The sequence below is a fragment of the Larimichthys crocea genome, unplaced genomic scaffold (assembly GCF_000972845.2).
Source record: "Larimichthys crocea isolate SSNF unplaced genomic scaffold, L_crocea_2.0 scaffold97, whole genome shotgun sequence".
In the NCBI taxonomy this organism is placed as follows: domain Eukaryota; kingdom Metazoa; phylum Chordata; class Actinopteri; family Sciaenidae; genus Larimichthys; species Larimichthys crocea.
Window position 1 is genome coordinate 2,502,569 of NW_020861315.1, and position 17,053 is coordinate 2,519,621.

The 17,053-nt window shown below is 40.2% G+C and overlaps 2 protein-coding genes across 4 annotated transcripts in view; both read right to left on the reverse strand.

Annotated features, from left to right (window-relative positions):
- LOC104939734 (four and a half LIM domains protein 1) overlaps positions 1–1,906 on the reverse strand; it is a 33,772-nt gene extending 31,866 nt beyond the window's left edge. The window contains exons 1-2 of one of the 2 annotated variants that reach the window (XM_027277287.1): positions 1,709–1,906; positions 1,445–1,609 (exon numbers count right to left, since the gene is read on the reverse strand). The gene's annotated coding sequence lies outside the window, so the exon portion shown is untranslated. The remainder of the gene's footprint in view (positions 1–1,444; positions 1,610–1,708) is intronic. The other variant, XM_019272133.2, reaches the window with a different exon arrangement.
- Positions 1,907–3,218: 1,312 nt separating this feature from the next.
- Positions 3,219–13,943, reverse strand: LOC104939387 (sodium/hydrogen exchanger 6). 2 transcript variants are annotated; one of them, XM_027277284.1, is made up of 17 exons: positions 13,309–13,943; positions 12,551–12,750; positions 10,753–10,830; positions 10,446–10,522; positions 10,206–10,318; positions 9,934–10,039; positions 9,522–9,650; positions 8,656–8,797; positions 8,378–8,483; positions 7,536–7,624; positions 6,458–6,571; positions 5,959–6,070; positions 5,314–5,467; positions 5,178–5,208; positions 5,010–5,098; positions 4,667–4,772; positions 3,219–4,572 (listed from the first exon to the last, which is right to left on the reverse strand). In XM_027277284.1, exons 1-17 carry the CDS (start codon positions 13,583–13,585, stop codon positions 4,249–4,251), a joined length of 2,247 nt encoding a protein of 748 aa, XP_027133085.1. In that variant the 5' UTR covers positions 13,586–13,943; the 3' UTR covers positions 3,219–4,248. The 2 variants fall into 2 exon arrangements, with proteins under 2 accessions (XP_027133085.1, XP_027133087.1); XM_027277286.1 differs by lacking the exon at positions 9,522–9,650 and having other exon boundaries at positions 4,249–4,572; positions 13,309–13,585.
- Positions 13,944–17,053: the final 3,110 nt, after the last annotated feature.

Below are 17,053 nucleotides of genomic sequence, written 5' to 3' on the forward strand. Positions count from 1 at the left end.
CTTTAACCTTGAGAATATAGCTATCTACCTTTTACTTCCTTTCTTTCAAAATTTGCAATTTCGCAACTTAATGATGATTAATGTCAGCACACCCAAACACATCATGACATAAACTAACAGCTGCAGGTCAAAGAAAACACACTTCCAAGTTTTTTCAATCAAAGCATCATTCTTCTTCTTGTCAAAGCACTAAAACTGCATGACCACATTCAGATCTCCTTTAAAACCTTTAGCATTGGGAATGATCTATCCTATTTTAAATCACAACAGGCGAAACACAACAGGGAGTTACCATGACATAAAGTCAGACAAACTGCATGAAGTTTTATGAGCCTGTGATGGCAGTTTATGGGAATGAGTTCATGGCTCATGGTAATTTCTTTAACATGCAGGCACTGGCTTTGCATCAGACTAAAAAGTCCCTATGCCCTGTGGCTGTGTGTGTGTGTGTGTGTGTGTGTGTGTGGCAGCAAAAGGTCAGTCACAGGTACAGGTCTTGGTTTGCTTACTGCCTGTGCATGTGCTGTTAGAACTTCTGTATGACTGTTAAAATCAGCAAAATTTTAATAGTTTCTATCCAGAAATGTGACACCCAGTTGCAACAATTATTTCACAATGTCCGACATGATGTTTCCTTATTTCACAATGTCTAATTCCTCTTTCAGTCGTGTTTTTGGCCATCAATTTATGAATAATCTTCATATGTCACAAGGTTGAAGTTACACGATCTAACTCTTACACCCAAAACTTGTGAGTGTAAAGAGGAAAGAGGTCAGTCGTACATATGGATCCCGAATTTCTTGCAAAATAACAATAGCTAGTCAGCCCAACATACACTTTACTTACAGGGATATGAACACACACACACACACGCAGGCATGCAGGACAATGAAAAATAGCAGTACAGGAATTTTAATTGACCTCTGTGATGCATTTTTTGCCTTAGTGGTTCCATCACTGAGTGAAAAAATGAGACTTTCTAACAGGAAACAGATTTCAGGAGCAGCCCAGGCTTCCACAAGTCAGCATGTAACTGTAGCTCTTACACACACACACACACACACACACACACACACACACACACTTACAGACAGACCGGCAGCCAACGCCCCAGACAACTTCAAGGTTTCCTCTCAGATATCAAAATGCTGCTTTGCAAGTAAAATTACATGTATGCAATCAGAAGAGGTGTGAGAGAGGAGACCGTTACATGCCACTGTATGTTTGTTCTCATAAGTCCATGATCAGCTGAGTGTTCCTTCAAAACAATAACTTTATGCAGCTCATTATATCAAGAGAGGAACAGTAAAATACTGTAAAAGTTCCACCAGATGGTACATGCAGGCACAGTACAAAACATTCCTGCAGTGACCGGTCCGATTTGTCTAAAAGCACAAACAGGTTTAGGTCGGTGACAAAGAGCCGTGCTCAGCAGCAAGCTTACCGGGTTCAGAGCGATGACTGCGTCGGAGAAAGTGAGCGGCGCTCTCTGATCCGTGTGAGCAGCGGAACTCCGCTTTAACGGGACCCTCAAGTTAAATACTGCAATCTGCGCCTGCGCCAAGCTCCACACCACACAAGTTGTCTCGGACAGGAAATAGGACCTTACCTTCAAAATAAAAGAAGAACCTTGCCGGTATAATGCAGCGGAGTGACTTTGCCTTCAAAATAAAAGTAAATGACAACGTGACGTTGTAAGGTTAGTTACCAGCAATTCAGTTCCATCTCACAGTGTTCATCGAGACATAGGCCTGGTTAGTTGTCGTGGAGAATCTCAATTGTCACAGGCGGATATTGATCTGGAATGTTTAAGCACAAATGAATGAAGAAATGGAAAAGGAAATAAAAAGAGATTCCTTAAAGTACCAGTGTGTTTTAGTGCTTTAGTTGCTGATTGCAACACCCTCGCATCACTCTGTCTTTTCTAGCATGAAGGGGTAACTACGGTTGCCATGACGCTGAAGGCCCTAGAGCCGGTTTAGTTTGTCCATTCTGGGCTGCTGTAGAAACATGGAATCACAGCATCTGTAAATATGAAAAGACTTTCCCCTTTTTGGTGTCTTGATGATGCTGATGGTGAACTTTGAAAGAAATTGTTTGGACAATATCTATATTTGCTCTCTATCACTTATGTCTGCACAGCCTGTTAGCTTAGTTTAGTATAAAGGCTGTTTTTACTTTAAGGTGACTATACACTGAAAACATAGTTATGCATTTTATATTTATATTTCTGCCATTTTCTATCAATAAGGGGGCGCTAAATCTGACACATTCCACCTTTAAGCAGCCCAATGACAGAACAAAAAAAAAGCATTTGGAGGTAATTATAGGAGTGCATAATTTGAACGAGACATGTCATTTTCAAGAATATTTTTATTTTTGTTCACTTGCAAGATGTCTGAGGGGACACTGTTAATAACTTCAGGACTATACAAGGAAAAATCTATTCAATGTGAGATTATTTTCCCTCCTCAACAGAGGTTCACATTTATTTCTAAACATTCACATAAATGAAATAAAAATCAAAGGGTCTTGTCTATATTTCTGGATGATATACACAAACTTATATTAGAATAAGATCATAACACAAAACAAACATTCCCACATTTTCTACCTGTCATAAAAACGGCTCAGCATAAAACAGGACAAACAAGGCTGTTAGTTAACTGAGGTGCAAAATATCTGAGATGGAGGAGCAAACGAAGGACACACACATCAGTAAAAAGCTGGTGGTATCCTCCTGGAGTAATGTCATTTTTTTAAAAAGCCAAATAAACATTCTGTATATACACTTTGCACACACACCGTTTCCACACTTCACAAAAATATTATTATAGCTGAGATAATATTAGCTAAGCTTATTTCCCATTAATGAAGTACAATGTTTTAGTTTGAACTTGTTTTTCAGTACATCAAAAACAAATAGTTACACTACAGGCAGTGACCTATTGGCCTATTTAAACTAAGAATGTAAGTCTTCAAAGGTTTTAGTGTCATATAAAAATCCAAGAAAGATCATCTTACTCCACATTTGCAAATGAAAATATGTACAAATCTACATTAAGTAACTGGATTTCTGAATAGGCACTTTAATTCAAAACAGTTCAGCCAGCCCTCAGAGTTATCTTTGATGACATCACAAAGACACAGCAGTCAGTTTGTTTTTTGCTCAAAAAGAAGATTCAACCAGGTGACGACAGAAAACCCAGAGACAGACATTAGCCCAAAAAACCACACCAGCAGATTTATTCAGACACCATCCACACACACACAAAGTCAATCTCTAATTTCCCAGTATGAAGTAGAAGGATCTGCTACAGTACAGGAAGGAGATATTTTAACACGCACACATGGAAATATCCACCTCCCTGCTGACTCTTCTACTGTACAATGTACCTAATGTGGGAAAAGTCAAGATAGTCATTAATGTCATACAAAAAAACAATAAATAAATAATAAATAAATAAAAGTTACATAAATAAATCATTTTGTTAAATAAATAAATGAATAAGTGAAAAAAAATGGTCAAGAGGCAGGCATCACTAAAAACTTAAGACAGTGGAGACACTCCTCTTGTGGAAGCAGTTTGAGTTTTTGCTTCCACCTTAACCAGGTACAATGAACCCTTTCCACCAATCAACTGTGGGAGGGAGGCAAACATACCACTCACTTGGCTGCCTGTGGATGGATAAATGTAATAAATGTAACTGTAGTGTAAATGCTCTGGTTAGGTGACACCAGAGCAAAGTGAACAGCCCTAAACTTAAGTGTTACTGTAGGTTATTTTGCAAATACTTGAAGGAAGCCGGACAAATACAGGTTCTGCAACTTCACCACAGAGAAAAGAGGTAACTGCATATGAAACGTATAGGAATGAGCCCATACAGCCAGAGCCAGAGCTTTGAGAGAGCATAGATAACCGCACTGGCAGATCACCACAGTAGGACAAATGCTACAGCCCCATTTTTATGCTAAATGCACATCTCAGATGATTTTTAGTAACTTTTCAAACTTGAGGTGCACTTGATTTACAGTACCATACATGTATTGCAGTCATATTCAAGATTACAGTAATCCACCCAAATGGTGAGTTAAATCAAGCACACATCAAGTTCCTCACAGAGCTGAGACTAGGTTAAAGCCATGTTAAACAGAGAGGTGGTGCTTTCAAAAGACTGTACTGTAAAAAGTTTATTATCTGAATAAAAATAATTAACTTAGAAATGCACCGTGACAGTACAAGCCTTCTCACAGTCTGTGCCTGCGAGGGTCAGAGCATGGTGGGGAGGGTGGTGGGGGCAGGGTGACTGTGGACGGCGGTTCCACTGGGTCATCCATGGGCAGTACCAGGCGGGTGCCCCTGATTGCCACGTCGTGTTCCGCTAAGGTGAGCTCATGATCCAGACCTTCATCAGATGGGCCACCTCCGGTGCCGGTAGAGTACAGGTGCTTGCGGTTGATGGTGTGGGATCCGGAGGCATCTGTGCTGACAGTGACGTCAGCATACATTGAGCTCACGTTGGCATCATTCAGGATGAAGTCAGAGTCATCGTCATGGAGCTGACCTTCGTTCTGGGTGTGGAAAGGGAGAGAGCATGAGATGAAGGTGAAGTTAACAAGTTATTGATTGGGCTGTTAACTGTTACATTATGCTAAGTGTCCACACCTCATAAGCCTGTGGGCTGGTGAGGCATTTTGCCAGAGGTCCACAACACGCAGGCAGAGTAGCAGTGAGTGGAGGGCCACTGTGGGTCAGGAGGGGCTTCAGGTAGCTAGAGAATAAGCCTTGTAAAGGGCTATAAACAGTTTTGAAGCCTTAACTTGTCAGCATCGCCTGCATTCTGTTCTGATACAGCAAGAACAAGAACAGAAATCATGTGGTAGGTGCTGGAAAATAAGTGTAAACCTCCTGTGCAGAAAGAAGTTCACAAACTCACAGCACCCTCTGGTGTCCAAATCTGGACATGTCTGAAGGCAGGATTGTAGATAATCTATGGCTCAAAGGATACTTGTGGTCAAAGTTATACCAGATCCTGAAGGGCCAGGCGCTTTCATGTTTGGCGTTCCTCCGCTGAGACCCATCCAACACCGCTGAACTCTGTTATGTTAGAATATGTTAGAATTAGTTAGTAAAGCATTTCAAACACAAGAGATTTCAATCTATGCTTAATACTTACAGAGGTGTCTTGATCAGAGTCCACACCCACCCTGAAAGAGAAAAGGTAGCAACAGTGAGTTGGACAGAAAACATTTGATAGAGGGTATGAAAGACACAAACAAAGACAATCCATGTCAACAGATGTCCAGCCTTACGGTATGCTCATGAAGGACAACATAGGCATGGTGCCGCCTCCACAGATCCAGACAGTGAAGAAGACGATGAGGAGGGTGGTTGAAAACATCATTTGACGTGCGTATGTTGCTGTGTCTCGGATTGAAAGAGCAAAGGTCATCGCACCACGCAGACCTGGAGGAGACGAACAAAAGCAGTCAGTGTGAGAAACAGTAGGTGTGTTTTACCTAGAAACAGCTAGGGTGAGTGTTGATTTGTCATGAACGCAAGAAAAGCCACAAACATAACTTAATTTCCTAACTACTGTATGTTTGTGGGCAAGCTCACAAAAGGTTAAAATGACGTGCAGCGTAAAAAGGAAACGACCCTGTGGGTTCAGACACAGAGAAACATGTACAGAGACTAGTATTGTCTGGCTAATACTATTATTACAGTTTCACAGTAAATGTCAGTTGACGTTGAGTCAGACATCGAGTAGGTGTTTTTGGTCTAGGAGCCTCAGCACACCATAATCTAGGCTTTCAAAACAACAGGTTAGTTTGGTTCAGTTCTGTTCCACTGATACTTTATTTGAATAGAACAAGGTCCCAGCTGAGATGTAGTCCTTTTAGTCTTCACAGACACTTCAGACAACACTTAGAGACTTCACTGTTTCAGGTTCGTACCTGCAAACATCATGACATGCTGAAAGTTTGATCCAATCTTGTTCTTGCGGCCCAGGTTGAGCAGGAAGGACAAAGGGTAGATGTTCGCTGCCCTGCCCAGAAACACCGCCACCTTCACAACACACCACGGTCAAGGACACAACACACAAAGTGACATAGCATGAACAAGCTGTGGCAGACAATAATCATGGGTTAGGAAATTGGTAAACAGATTGAATTTATAAAGCGCCTTTCTAGTCTTCTGACCACTCAAGGTAGTTTTACACCAATGGTGTCAGTGTAAGACAGCAAGCCGTCAACTGCTCACACATTCTCACACCGATGGTGATGAGGTCCAGTATACTTCTTGAGCCATAGCCAGCCCACATTCAGTTTGCTAATTCTGTTATTCTTAAAATACATATACTTTATGTACTGCTTAAGCATTATCTACAGCATTATCACGCCATTCACTATATTTATATTGATATTGATATACACCAAGCAGAGTGAAGGATACAAAAGCTCCAATAATGAACATAGGATTGAAGACGTGTGACTGAAAGGAGAAGAGAGTCAGCCCCATGTAGGAGAAGATGAAGTTCTCTGCCAGGAAGTTGAGCAGCTCAAACAGCTGATGGAGAAGAGACAAGCAAATATTATTAAATATATAAATATATATTATTGTTACCATATCTCCATTACAGTTTATAGTTAGTTAATGATTTGCTGCTGCTGTGCATCTATGTATCTCTATCACAGGTTCCATTGCTACTGTAATCATTTTATCATTCATTGTAATTCATTGTCATTTTATCATTCATTGTAATTCATTGTCATTTTATCATTCATTGTAATTCATTGTCATTTTATCATTCATTGTAATTGTACAATATGTGTGTGTTGATTTGTTCTGTACACGTGACATCCATTGCACGTCTGTCCGTCCTGGGAGAGGGATCCCTCCTCTGTGGCTCTTCCTGAGATTAATTCCACCTTTTTTCCCTGTTAAAGGTTTTTTGTGGGCAAGTTTTTCCTCACTCGAACCGAGGGTCTAAGGACAGAGGGTGTCACTCCCTGTACAGATTGTAAAGCCCTCAGAGGCAAATGTACTTTGTGACTTTGGGCTATACAAATAAAATTGATTTGATTTGATCTGATTTGATACGGTGAATAATGTAAACAAACTGCATGAAAACATTCACAGTGCACTCCCACCACATAGATCAAAGTTTGATGTGAACAGTTCTTGTTTGATGTTTATTGCGCACATCTTAGGAACTCAGCATTAGTGCCAAACGTTTGCTATCTTATCAGTTTTACAGAAAACACGTTAAATATTTACCACATTTAGTAACTGCTTTGCTAATTTTGACAAAAAAATAGAACCAAATAAAAAGTAGATGACACAGAGCTGTACGCATTCAGAGGAAACACACTCATCAGCTCTTTACTTCGGTGAATTAATCAGACTGAGGATTTCTCAGAATTTTAAAACATCCTGTCTTCTGAGAATCTTCATTCAAGGCATTTCTCTGTGTTGTAACCACTTGAATCTTTTATGATATGTGATATATACAATATGTGATTCAGTTCACCTGTTTGGTCCTATCCTGAGAGTCAGGGGAGAGATTGTTGAAGGTGTAGTGAGCCTGAGTGATCCCGCAGAACAGCACAGCTACTACGCCTAAATAAAACAGATGACGATTACACAGATCTCACTTCAGTATCAGTCCAAACACTATGAATTATAGGTAAGACTGGTGACATTGGTGTTTTTGTGATGGTCAAAACCATAATCAGCAACAAACTAATCCCACAGTCAAGGCTCCCCGAAAAGTTGGTTTCAAGTCGTTAGTTGAGAAGACCCCAGAAGTTTGCGCTTCATTTTACTCATTCAAATAATTATGTTAGCTTGTGAGCAGCAGCAGAATAATCCGAAGAAACATTAGACATAAGCATTTATTTGAATCTTGAGGTGAGACTGCTCTAAACCTTACACGCCCCTATGTAGTCCATGTTTTATCAACTTACACGTCCTTTCTCAGCTGACCAGTCTGAATGCAGAAAAGAACTCATGGACAGTTAGTCATTTGAACAGATGAACAAAGTCTGTGCTATAACTGAAATGCATCTGTCACACTGTCCAAGTTTGAGGGTTGTCAGTTAGTTCGATTATTTCAGTTCATTTCCTTGCCACACTAATTACAATTAAATTATTGATAAGCCATTGATAATTGATAACTGATATAATAATTATTAATTATTCATTAGTAATAATTGAGGCTTCTGAAGAAGCGTTACAACAGTTAAAAGGTCACTGTAAAATTGTACTAAGAACAATCAAATGACTCAAAAGTAACACTAACCGTCAAAATGAGATCTAGATAAAACTCACAGTTTAAACTGCCTGCATGAGTGTGTGAGTGTGTAGGTGTACCCGTGAACCCGCAGGCCTCAGCCAATAGAAAAGTGCTCCAGGACATGAGGAAGAAAAGAGCTGTCTCCAGCAAGGAAAAGTCCCTGAGCTTAGTGAATTTAGTCACGTGATCAAAACTGAGCGTCAAGGAGCAAAACAAGAGGTGACAATAGAAATGTATGAATTCATGTATAAATGTGGAATAAAGGCTACATCTTATTATTATTCTGTTGCTACTTATGCATACCAGGGAATATAAATACATATCATGCAATGGCAAGCAACAGCTAAAAGGATATGAGAGCTGTCATGACACCAGTGGCGACCCCAAGAGCGAAGGATCCACTGAAGACGCCCAGGAAGATGCTGAAGGATTTCAACAAGGCCATGGCTTCAAAGCTGTGGCTATTGTCTCCTGCAGGCTGGTATGCCACAATGGAGCTGAAGAGCAGATAGACTTAAAACATTTAGTGCACACAAATAAAAACATTAACACCGAAATAGGAAACAGTCAGTTACTGAGGGTCCGGGAAGGGGATATGGTCAAACATTAAACTCGTGCTCACACAAAGACACAAACAGAGATTTTCATGAGGAAATCAGGCATCAGATCAAACCTGCAGTAACCCAAATCCAATAATGGCTAATGTTACGAGCCAGTGATCATCTGATTTCATAGAAAGAAGAGGATTTTGGTCAGCTCTTAAAAATAGTAACTAAGACTTCAAACATGTGGACTGGAGTTGGGTTTTACAGTCATAAAAAAGGAGGAAATTAGAGTCTTGCATGCATAACTCTAGGTAGATTTTAGATCTCTCAACAGCATTCAGTTGATATCAGAAACAGCCAATTCAGTGCTACCCCTTTAAGAGGAGTAGAGCCCAAATGACCTTAAGACCAACAAAGCAAATCACCAGCACTAATAACTCATTTACACACACATATTGCCGACATGTTATAAATAGTAGTATTTTCTGGTTATTTGCAGGGTCTATAGAACACAGAGAAAACTGAAACAGGGAGTGGATATAAAAGGGTTGTAGTGGCAGCGGAGTGCTCTTACTAATGGATGATGGTCTTAATTCTAAGTTACATATCTGCGTCACATCCACTGAGTCGAGATGATCAGGTTCTAACACTATAACTGCCAGCATCACCCACCCACCGGAAAGCATATGTCTGGTTTTCTCCCAGCCTTTCCTCTGCCTGCTCTGGCCAGACTGAGCCATTGGCTCCTGGGAAAAGCACAGGTCCAGCTCCCTGCCTACCCTGCTTCTCCAAGCAGAGGAGAACACTGCAGGCATACATACGTACAGGGAGGTGACGAATGACACAGATGGGTGAAGAACGGCAAGCAGGGAAATGACAGGGACTGATGTTAGTAGGGTTATTGTCCATTCATGTGCAATGTACAGCACAACACAACACAGAACTAGAAAAAGAAGGGTGGGATCACATTCTTCTGTCTTGTTGCTGTGTGTTTATATTATATTATATTATTATATATATCTATATATCTATATATATATCTAGCTATATCTATAGATCTATATATATATATATTAATCGATGCTTACGAAGAGAGGACGATGGCTACCGCATCATTGAGGACACTCTCCCCAAAGAGTAAGGCATACAAGTCCACATCTACCTTAAGCTCGTTGAAGATAGCCAGCACCGTCACTGAGACACAGAGGACAGAGAGTATTAGACACAAAAACAGTGTACAACAGGCAGGTGCACAGAATGCCCTCAAACAGAAAGGCTGTCTAATAACAGAAATCAGAAGACAGACTGCACAAACAAACATGTTTAGTAAAAATAAATAATGTTTTATTGCACAACCTACCTGGGTCTGTTGCCGAAACGATGGCCCCAAAAAAGAGGCAGTCAGTAAAGTAAAAATCTCCCCCAAGCTGGCCCACAATTTTCATGAAGGACACAAAGCCATACATGATAAGCCTAGAAGACAAAGTCATAGAAGACAAAGTCATAAAAGACAAAGTCATAAAAGACAATGGCACCACTTGCCCATTCAAGAAACTTCAAAATCTGCTGCTGTAATCTGAGTCTGGACCAAATGACTTACCCAATCACAAAGCAGGAAATGACTGTTCCCATGAAAGCGTAGGCCAGGATGGAGCCGATGTTTCTGAAGAAATGTCTCTGAGACAGACAAGGACAGATTTGTTCAACAGAGGCTGTCTAGTCGTTAGGCTGGTGCAATACAGATAAATATCTTAACAAATGATCTCAACATGTTTGTAAACTTATATGTGAAAAATCACGTAAATTTCCATCATATTTTGCTTGAATGGCAATATACTGTAAAGAATAACAATCCAATAAATCAGGACCTTTCAGTCCTGTGACATCAGTCCTCTTAACCACCTCACCCTTTTTAGACTGTAACCAGCGTGGAAGATGATGGGAGGCAGCAAGATGTTGAAAAAGACTTCTGGATCAAAGGTCACCTGAAGACAATTAGAAGAGGTTACACACCTGTTCTCAGCTTGTTGAACTTGACACCTATTTTATCAAACATTCTGTCTGTGTACACAAAATACAATACAAAATTCTGAATTAACATCATTTACCTGCCAACACTTTTACATTTTTATAGACAGATTACTTAGCTTAGGTTTCTTTATTTGTCTCCACCAGGGAGAAATGTGTCTTAGAGATAGGGAAGGTTACAGCACCATAAAACACATATCAACATACCACAAACGGTACAGACGTAGCAGCCTACGATATACACATACCAGCATGACATGAAATAAAAAGATAAAAAGATGGATATTCACAATACATATACCAGTAATATTTATCCTGCCATAAGTATAGCTCAATCATACATCCCCTAAAAATTATCACACTCACAGCCACCAATCCATTTCCACACCAACACACATACACTGGTCATTAATTAGCTTAGTAGATAAGGGAATAAAAGAGTACTTGAAGCGATTGTGCTTGCACAGGGGAAGCCTGTATCTCTTCCCGGACTTAAGAAGGACATATTCTCCATTCAGCACATGAGAACTATCTGATAAATGGCACCCTGTACAGATTGTAAAGCCCTCTGAGGCAAATGTACTTTGTGACTTTGGGCTATACAAATAAAATTGATTTGATTTGATTTGATAAAATGGCGTTTGCATGTCTGATAGTTGCCTGCTCAAAAAGATCCTGTGGGTTAAGGGGGGCCATTACACCCATAATCTTACCTGCAGTTTTGACTAGGCTCGAAATCTCAGCTCTAGATTTTACTGTGAGATTGCCAAACCAGCAGGTGATACCATAACGAAAGACTGATTCAATTGTTGCTCTGTAAAAGATGAGCATAATGTTTTTGCAGACTCCAAAAACTCTGAGTCTGCGCAAAAAATGAAGGCGCTGGTGTATTCTAGCGCAGACATTGGCCACCTGAGTGCACCAACTAAGGTCACTGTCTACCTGTACTCCCAGATACCTAAAACTTTTCACCTGGTCGATGACCTGGCCATGTATAGCCACTGGGTCCTGACGACCGACAGATCTGGGATCCAGCAGCATCTCTACTGTTTTTGTTGTGTTGATCAGTAGCAAGTGCGAATCACACCAATTAACAAACTCATTGACTCCCACTTGGTGTGTATCTAGATCATCGTGTTTAGTAAGCAGAGTGAGAATGACAGTGTCATCAGAGAATTTAACTATATACTGGTTTGGCTCAGAACTCGCACAATCGTTGGTGTACAGCGTGAACAGAAGAGGGGAACTGACACACCCCTGGGGGGCGCCAGTACTGCCTATCGCCAAGTCAGATAGAGTAGAATTGAACTTGACCTGTTGTGGTCTATTGGATAAAAACGAGTGGTACCACCTGACTAGAAAAGGGTTTACATCCAGCTGAATTAATTTCTCAAGAAGAATGTGTGGCTGGATAAGATTAAACGCAGAGCTAAAATCAATAAAAAGAAGTCATACCCAGCAGGGTTTTCTAAGTGTTTAAGGACCAGATGCATTATAGTTGCTATAGCATCACTTGTGCTGCGGTTCTTATTGTATGCAAACTGGTATTTATCAAGCAATGGATCCACTTCTGTACGAAATTTCGTTACCAACAAACGGTTGGATATATCAAATTATTGATTTCATTTTCACTCGCATTCACCCTCCACTCAATCCTCCATCTGTACATCCCCTTGCCTTTCTCAGCATCTCATCGTCCTGCACTTGGTGACCTTTGCCTCGGCCGACTTCCCCCTTAAGCGTGTACTCATAGAATCTCCCACTGACATTGACCAGCAGAGTAGCAGGACTGGCGTTGACAGCACAGCTTAGGATCACATCACTCATGCTCTGGGGCACATGGACACCAAACCGCAGGATCACACCCACCAACAGGCCTTCGGGGAGGAGGAGGAGAAAGGGAGTGAAGGCAAAGCAAAGACTTGTAGTAAATATTAATATTCTTTATTTATGTAGCAGCTTTCAATCACAGTTTCAGTCACAGACATAAAAGCACAAAGAGTTTCTTCTGTGGTTGCAGCCAAATAAGGTCATGTCCTGTAAAACACCTACATTTAATGATCTGGGTGTGCTCAATTAAATACTTTAATTAAACCTTGATCTTAGAAAACAAAACAAATATTAATTGGGCCAAGTTAGTTATTGTGACAGGCATGGTGTATTTAATAGACTGCACACAGAAAATGACTCGTGCAGGGGTCTGACTGCTTAAAGTTTGAGCTCTTACCAGCAGAACTCTGTTGAATATGGAGAGTACGGGTAATACAGGATCACTGATCAATGCAGACTCCTGCATGCAGCCTGAGCCTGAACATCAGCTGTCACATTAGCTTACTGGTCAGGTTTGAGGAGCTAACGGCGACATAGCCAGCTAGCATGGACGCTAAGTTGAGCGACTTGGTTGCCGTGAACGTCAGAACCGGTACCGGTCTTACCGTAGATCATGGCGAGTCCTGTTTCGTGCAGGAACCTGAACCTCCGGTGTTTGAACAGCCATATGGTCAGAATGGTGAGCGTCAGCAGCATTATGAATATGAGCAGGTTGGCACTGTCCTGTCGGTGGCTCTCCTCAGCCATCCTCTCAGTTGCGACGTTGTCCATCGCGTTGCTCTCGCCTTGGCTCCCGACGAGCAACAATGTCAACAGAAAAGGCAACAAGAGAAGCAGTCTGGACGGTTTAACATCGAGAGAGCGTCTCACTGTAAGTCCCATTGTGTCTGTCTGAAGCAGGTCATGTGTCGTTGGGTTCGGCTCGCTTGTGATGGAAACTGCTCGGAAAAAGATACCGAGAACGAATGACAGTTCCTTCCGCAGCCGTTATCAAAACACAGGAACTTCTTCTTCTTCTTCTTCTTTGGTGTTTTACGGCAGTCTGCATCCTTATAGTTGCATATACCGCCATCTTCTGGACTTTACTTTTTTACTATTTAATTTCCTTTCCCTTTTTTAAATTCTTTTTATTAACCCAGTTGAAACCAGATACCCCATTATGATTTTCCTCCCTTCTCTACATTTCCCACATTCTATTATACTTTTGAAACTTTTCTCCACTGCTCCTGTCCTCCGCAACCCTGCCATCATCTCGTCCCTCTCCCTTTCATATCCATGACATTCAACCATCACATGCTCCACTGTCTCTCTCCCCCCACAGCTACATAGACCAGTTGGATGTTTCCCTATTATGTTGAGTGTGCTATTTAATCTACTGTGCCCTATTCTTAATCTGCTCATTGTCACCTGTTCCACTCTGCTACCTCCACAACATCCCACCTCTCCTACTTCATCTTGTAGTTTATATAAATGTCTCCCCTTTTCCTGGATTTTCCAATATTGTTTCCATTGATTAATTATTTCTTTCCCTATCAACTTTCCTTCTGCTTTTGATAATTTTACTTCATTTCCACCTCTTCTTTCTTTGCTGCCTCCTTTGCCATTTGATCTGCTTTTCATTTCCTTTTATTCCAATGAGCTGGTACCCACAATGATGGTATTTCCCTCCCTGCTGTGCTATATCTGGATGTTCTCACCTTATTTCATATAATATTCCCGATGTGATTTTGCTGTTCTGTTTTTATGCTTAAGAGTGATAGAATTGAATCGCTACATATGATTATCTTCCTGTCCCCCTGTCCTCCACCCATTCTATTGCCCAATCATTGCACAAAGTTCCACTGCATATACACTTAAATGATCTGAGTTCTTTTTAATACTTTGTTTATTATGACTAGGAACCACTACTGCTGCCACCTGTTGCTCCTGTTTTTGGTTCTTTTGATCCGTATCTGCATATTAAATACATATATTCCCCATACTTTTCATCTATATAGTTATAAAATTCTTGTACCAAGTCCACTGTTTTATTTCTTCTTTTATGTCCCATATTTTTAGATCTACACTTGCTTCGTGTGTAATGTCCATTCGGGTATTGTCGTCCACAGAACTGTTGGGCTGACTTCATTTCCTTTACTTTTGTTGCCTACTATTCCCTCACTGACCCACCCAAAGCTTGATTTTTGCTCTCTCCCCTTTTCCCAACACATTTCCAAGACTCTTTTTGTTGGATGGTCTTCCTTATGTCCTTTTAAATTTATCCAATAATTGGCTATTAGCTGCTTTCTCCTTACCCATAATGGCATTTCTGCTGCTTCAACCTGAAGGGAACAAACTGGAGCTGTTTTCATTGCTCCGAGACATACTTTTACTGCCGTGACTGAATAATATCTAGCTGTGATAACACTGATTTAGCTGCTGATCCGTACCCCACACTACCATAGTCTATTCTAGATCTTATTAATGCTACGTTAGTATATTTTAAGGACATAAAATCAGCTCCCGAATTTAGCCCAGTCAAACATCTCATAATATTTAACACTCCCTTACTTTTTTAATTATTCCCTTCACATGTTCTTTCCATGTTAATCTAGAATCAAAAATCACTCCCAAAATGAATCGCATACTGTTTACCCTTTCTAAATTCTTTCCATATATGTTTAACTTTTTATTTTCACTGATTTTCTTTGAGAAGAACATTACTTTACTTTTTTCCACCGAGATTTAAAACCCCATTCTGCTACCCATTTTTCCACTTGATCTATCCCTTCCTTAATTTCTTAAACTATATGATCTATGTTGCCTCCCCTCTTCCATAATGCCCCATCATCTGCAACACGAGATCTTCCCATTCTGTAGGTATATTATCAAAAATTCATTTATCATTATTGTAATAGTGTAGGACTTATAACACTCCCCTGCGGTGTACCCTTCTCTACAATTAGCTTTCTGTATCTCTCTGATCCAATTTTAACCTGAATAAACTCTTTCCTTAAAAAAAATCCATAACCCAGTTAATAAGTTTTCCTCATTCCCATTTGATGCATTTTATCATTAAACCTTCTTCCCACAAAACATTTCATAGGCTTTTTCTACATCAAAGAACACTGCTGCCACGTTTCTTTATTTACCTGTGCTTCTTGATGTCATCTTCTAAACACAATACTGGATCCATTGTGCTCCTACCCCTTCTAAATCCACTTTGATATTTATTCACCAATCCCCTTTTTTCAATATAATACATGATGAGTCTCTCCTTAATCATTCGCTCCATTATTTTACCTATATGTGATGTAAGTGCTATGGTCTGTAGTTTATTGTCTTACTTGATCTTTTTCAGGCTCCTGATTGGGATTATTATCGCCTCTTCCCAATTTCGTGGGACTTTACCCTCTTTCCAGACTTTATTTAAATTTTAATATTTTCATCAATCCCCCCTCACTTAGATGTTTTATCATAGTATACATATTTGATCTTTACTGTGCACTCCTTCTTGTTTTGGCTAATGCTCTTTTCATTTCCCAATGTAAATGGGACATCTTAATTCGTTTTCCCTACTATCCTTTCTTTTTAACACCTCCCCCTGTTTTCATTTTAGTTTTTCCCTGCCCTGTCTTCCCTCCTCTGTTAAATTATTTGAGTGTGCACACACAAAAGTCTTAGCCATCAACTCCGCCTTTTCTTATTGGTTACAGCCACTTTATTACCCGAACTTAGGAATGGATAACTCCAACTTTTATCTCCACCCATTTTTTTCAACATTCCCCAAACTTCTCCTATTCTTAGTGGTGTCCACTTGATCCACAAAAACTCTCCAATACGACCTCTTTGCTTGTCTTATTGTTTTTCTTACCATTGCCTGTGCTTGTTTATACTGGATCAGGTGTTGAAAGTTATGGTATCTTTTAACTAATTAAATGCTTTGTTTCTGTTCTTTATTGCTGTTTACATTTTTCATCCCACCATGGTACTGCCTTTTCATCTTCCTGCCTGTACTTTTAGGAATAGAGTTGGTTGCTGTGCTTATGATCCTGCTTTATTTCCCTATCCATCATTTCACTTCATATTATCACTAATCTGAGACAGATTTTCCTCCCCTTCCTTCATGAATTCATCCCAATTAGCCTTATCTACTAACCATCTACCCCCTACTCTCCTCCGTGACCTGTACTGGTGTTATATTTATTCTATTAAATATAGATAATGGTCACTTCCTATAGTCCCTTTTTGTTTACATTCCATTCACATATTGGAGTAGCATGCATTGGTCACTATTGTCAGATCTAAAAACCGACTCCTTCCCAGTATTTACATCTATCCTCGTCCCTCTCCATCATTCACACAAACCAG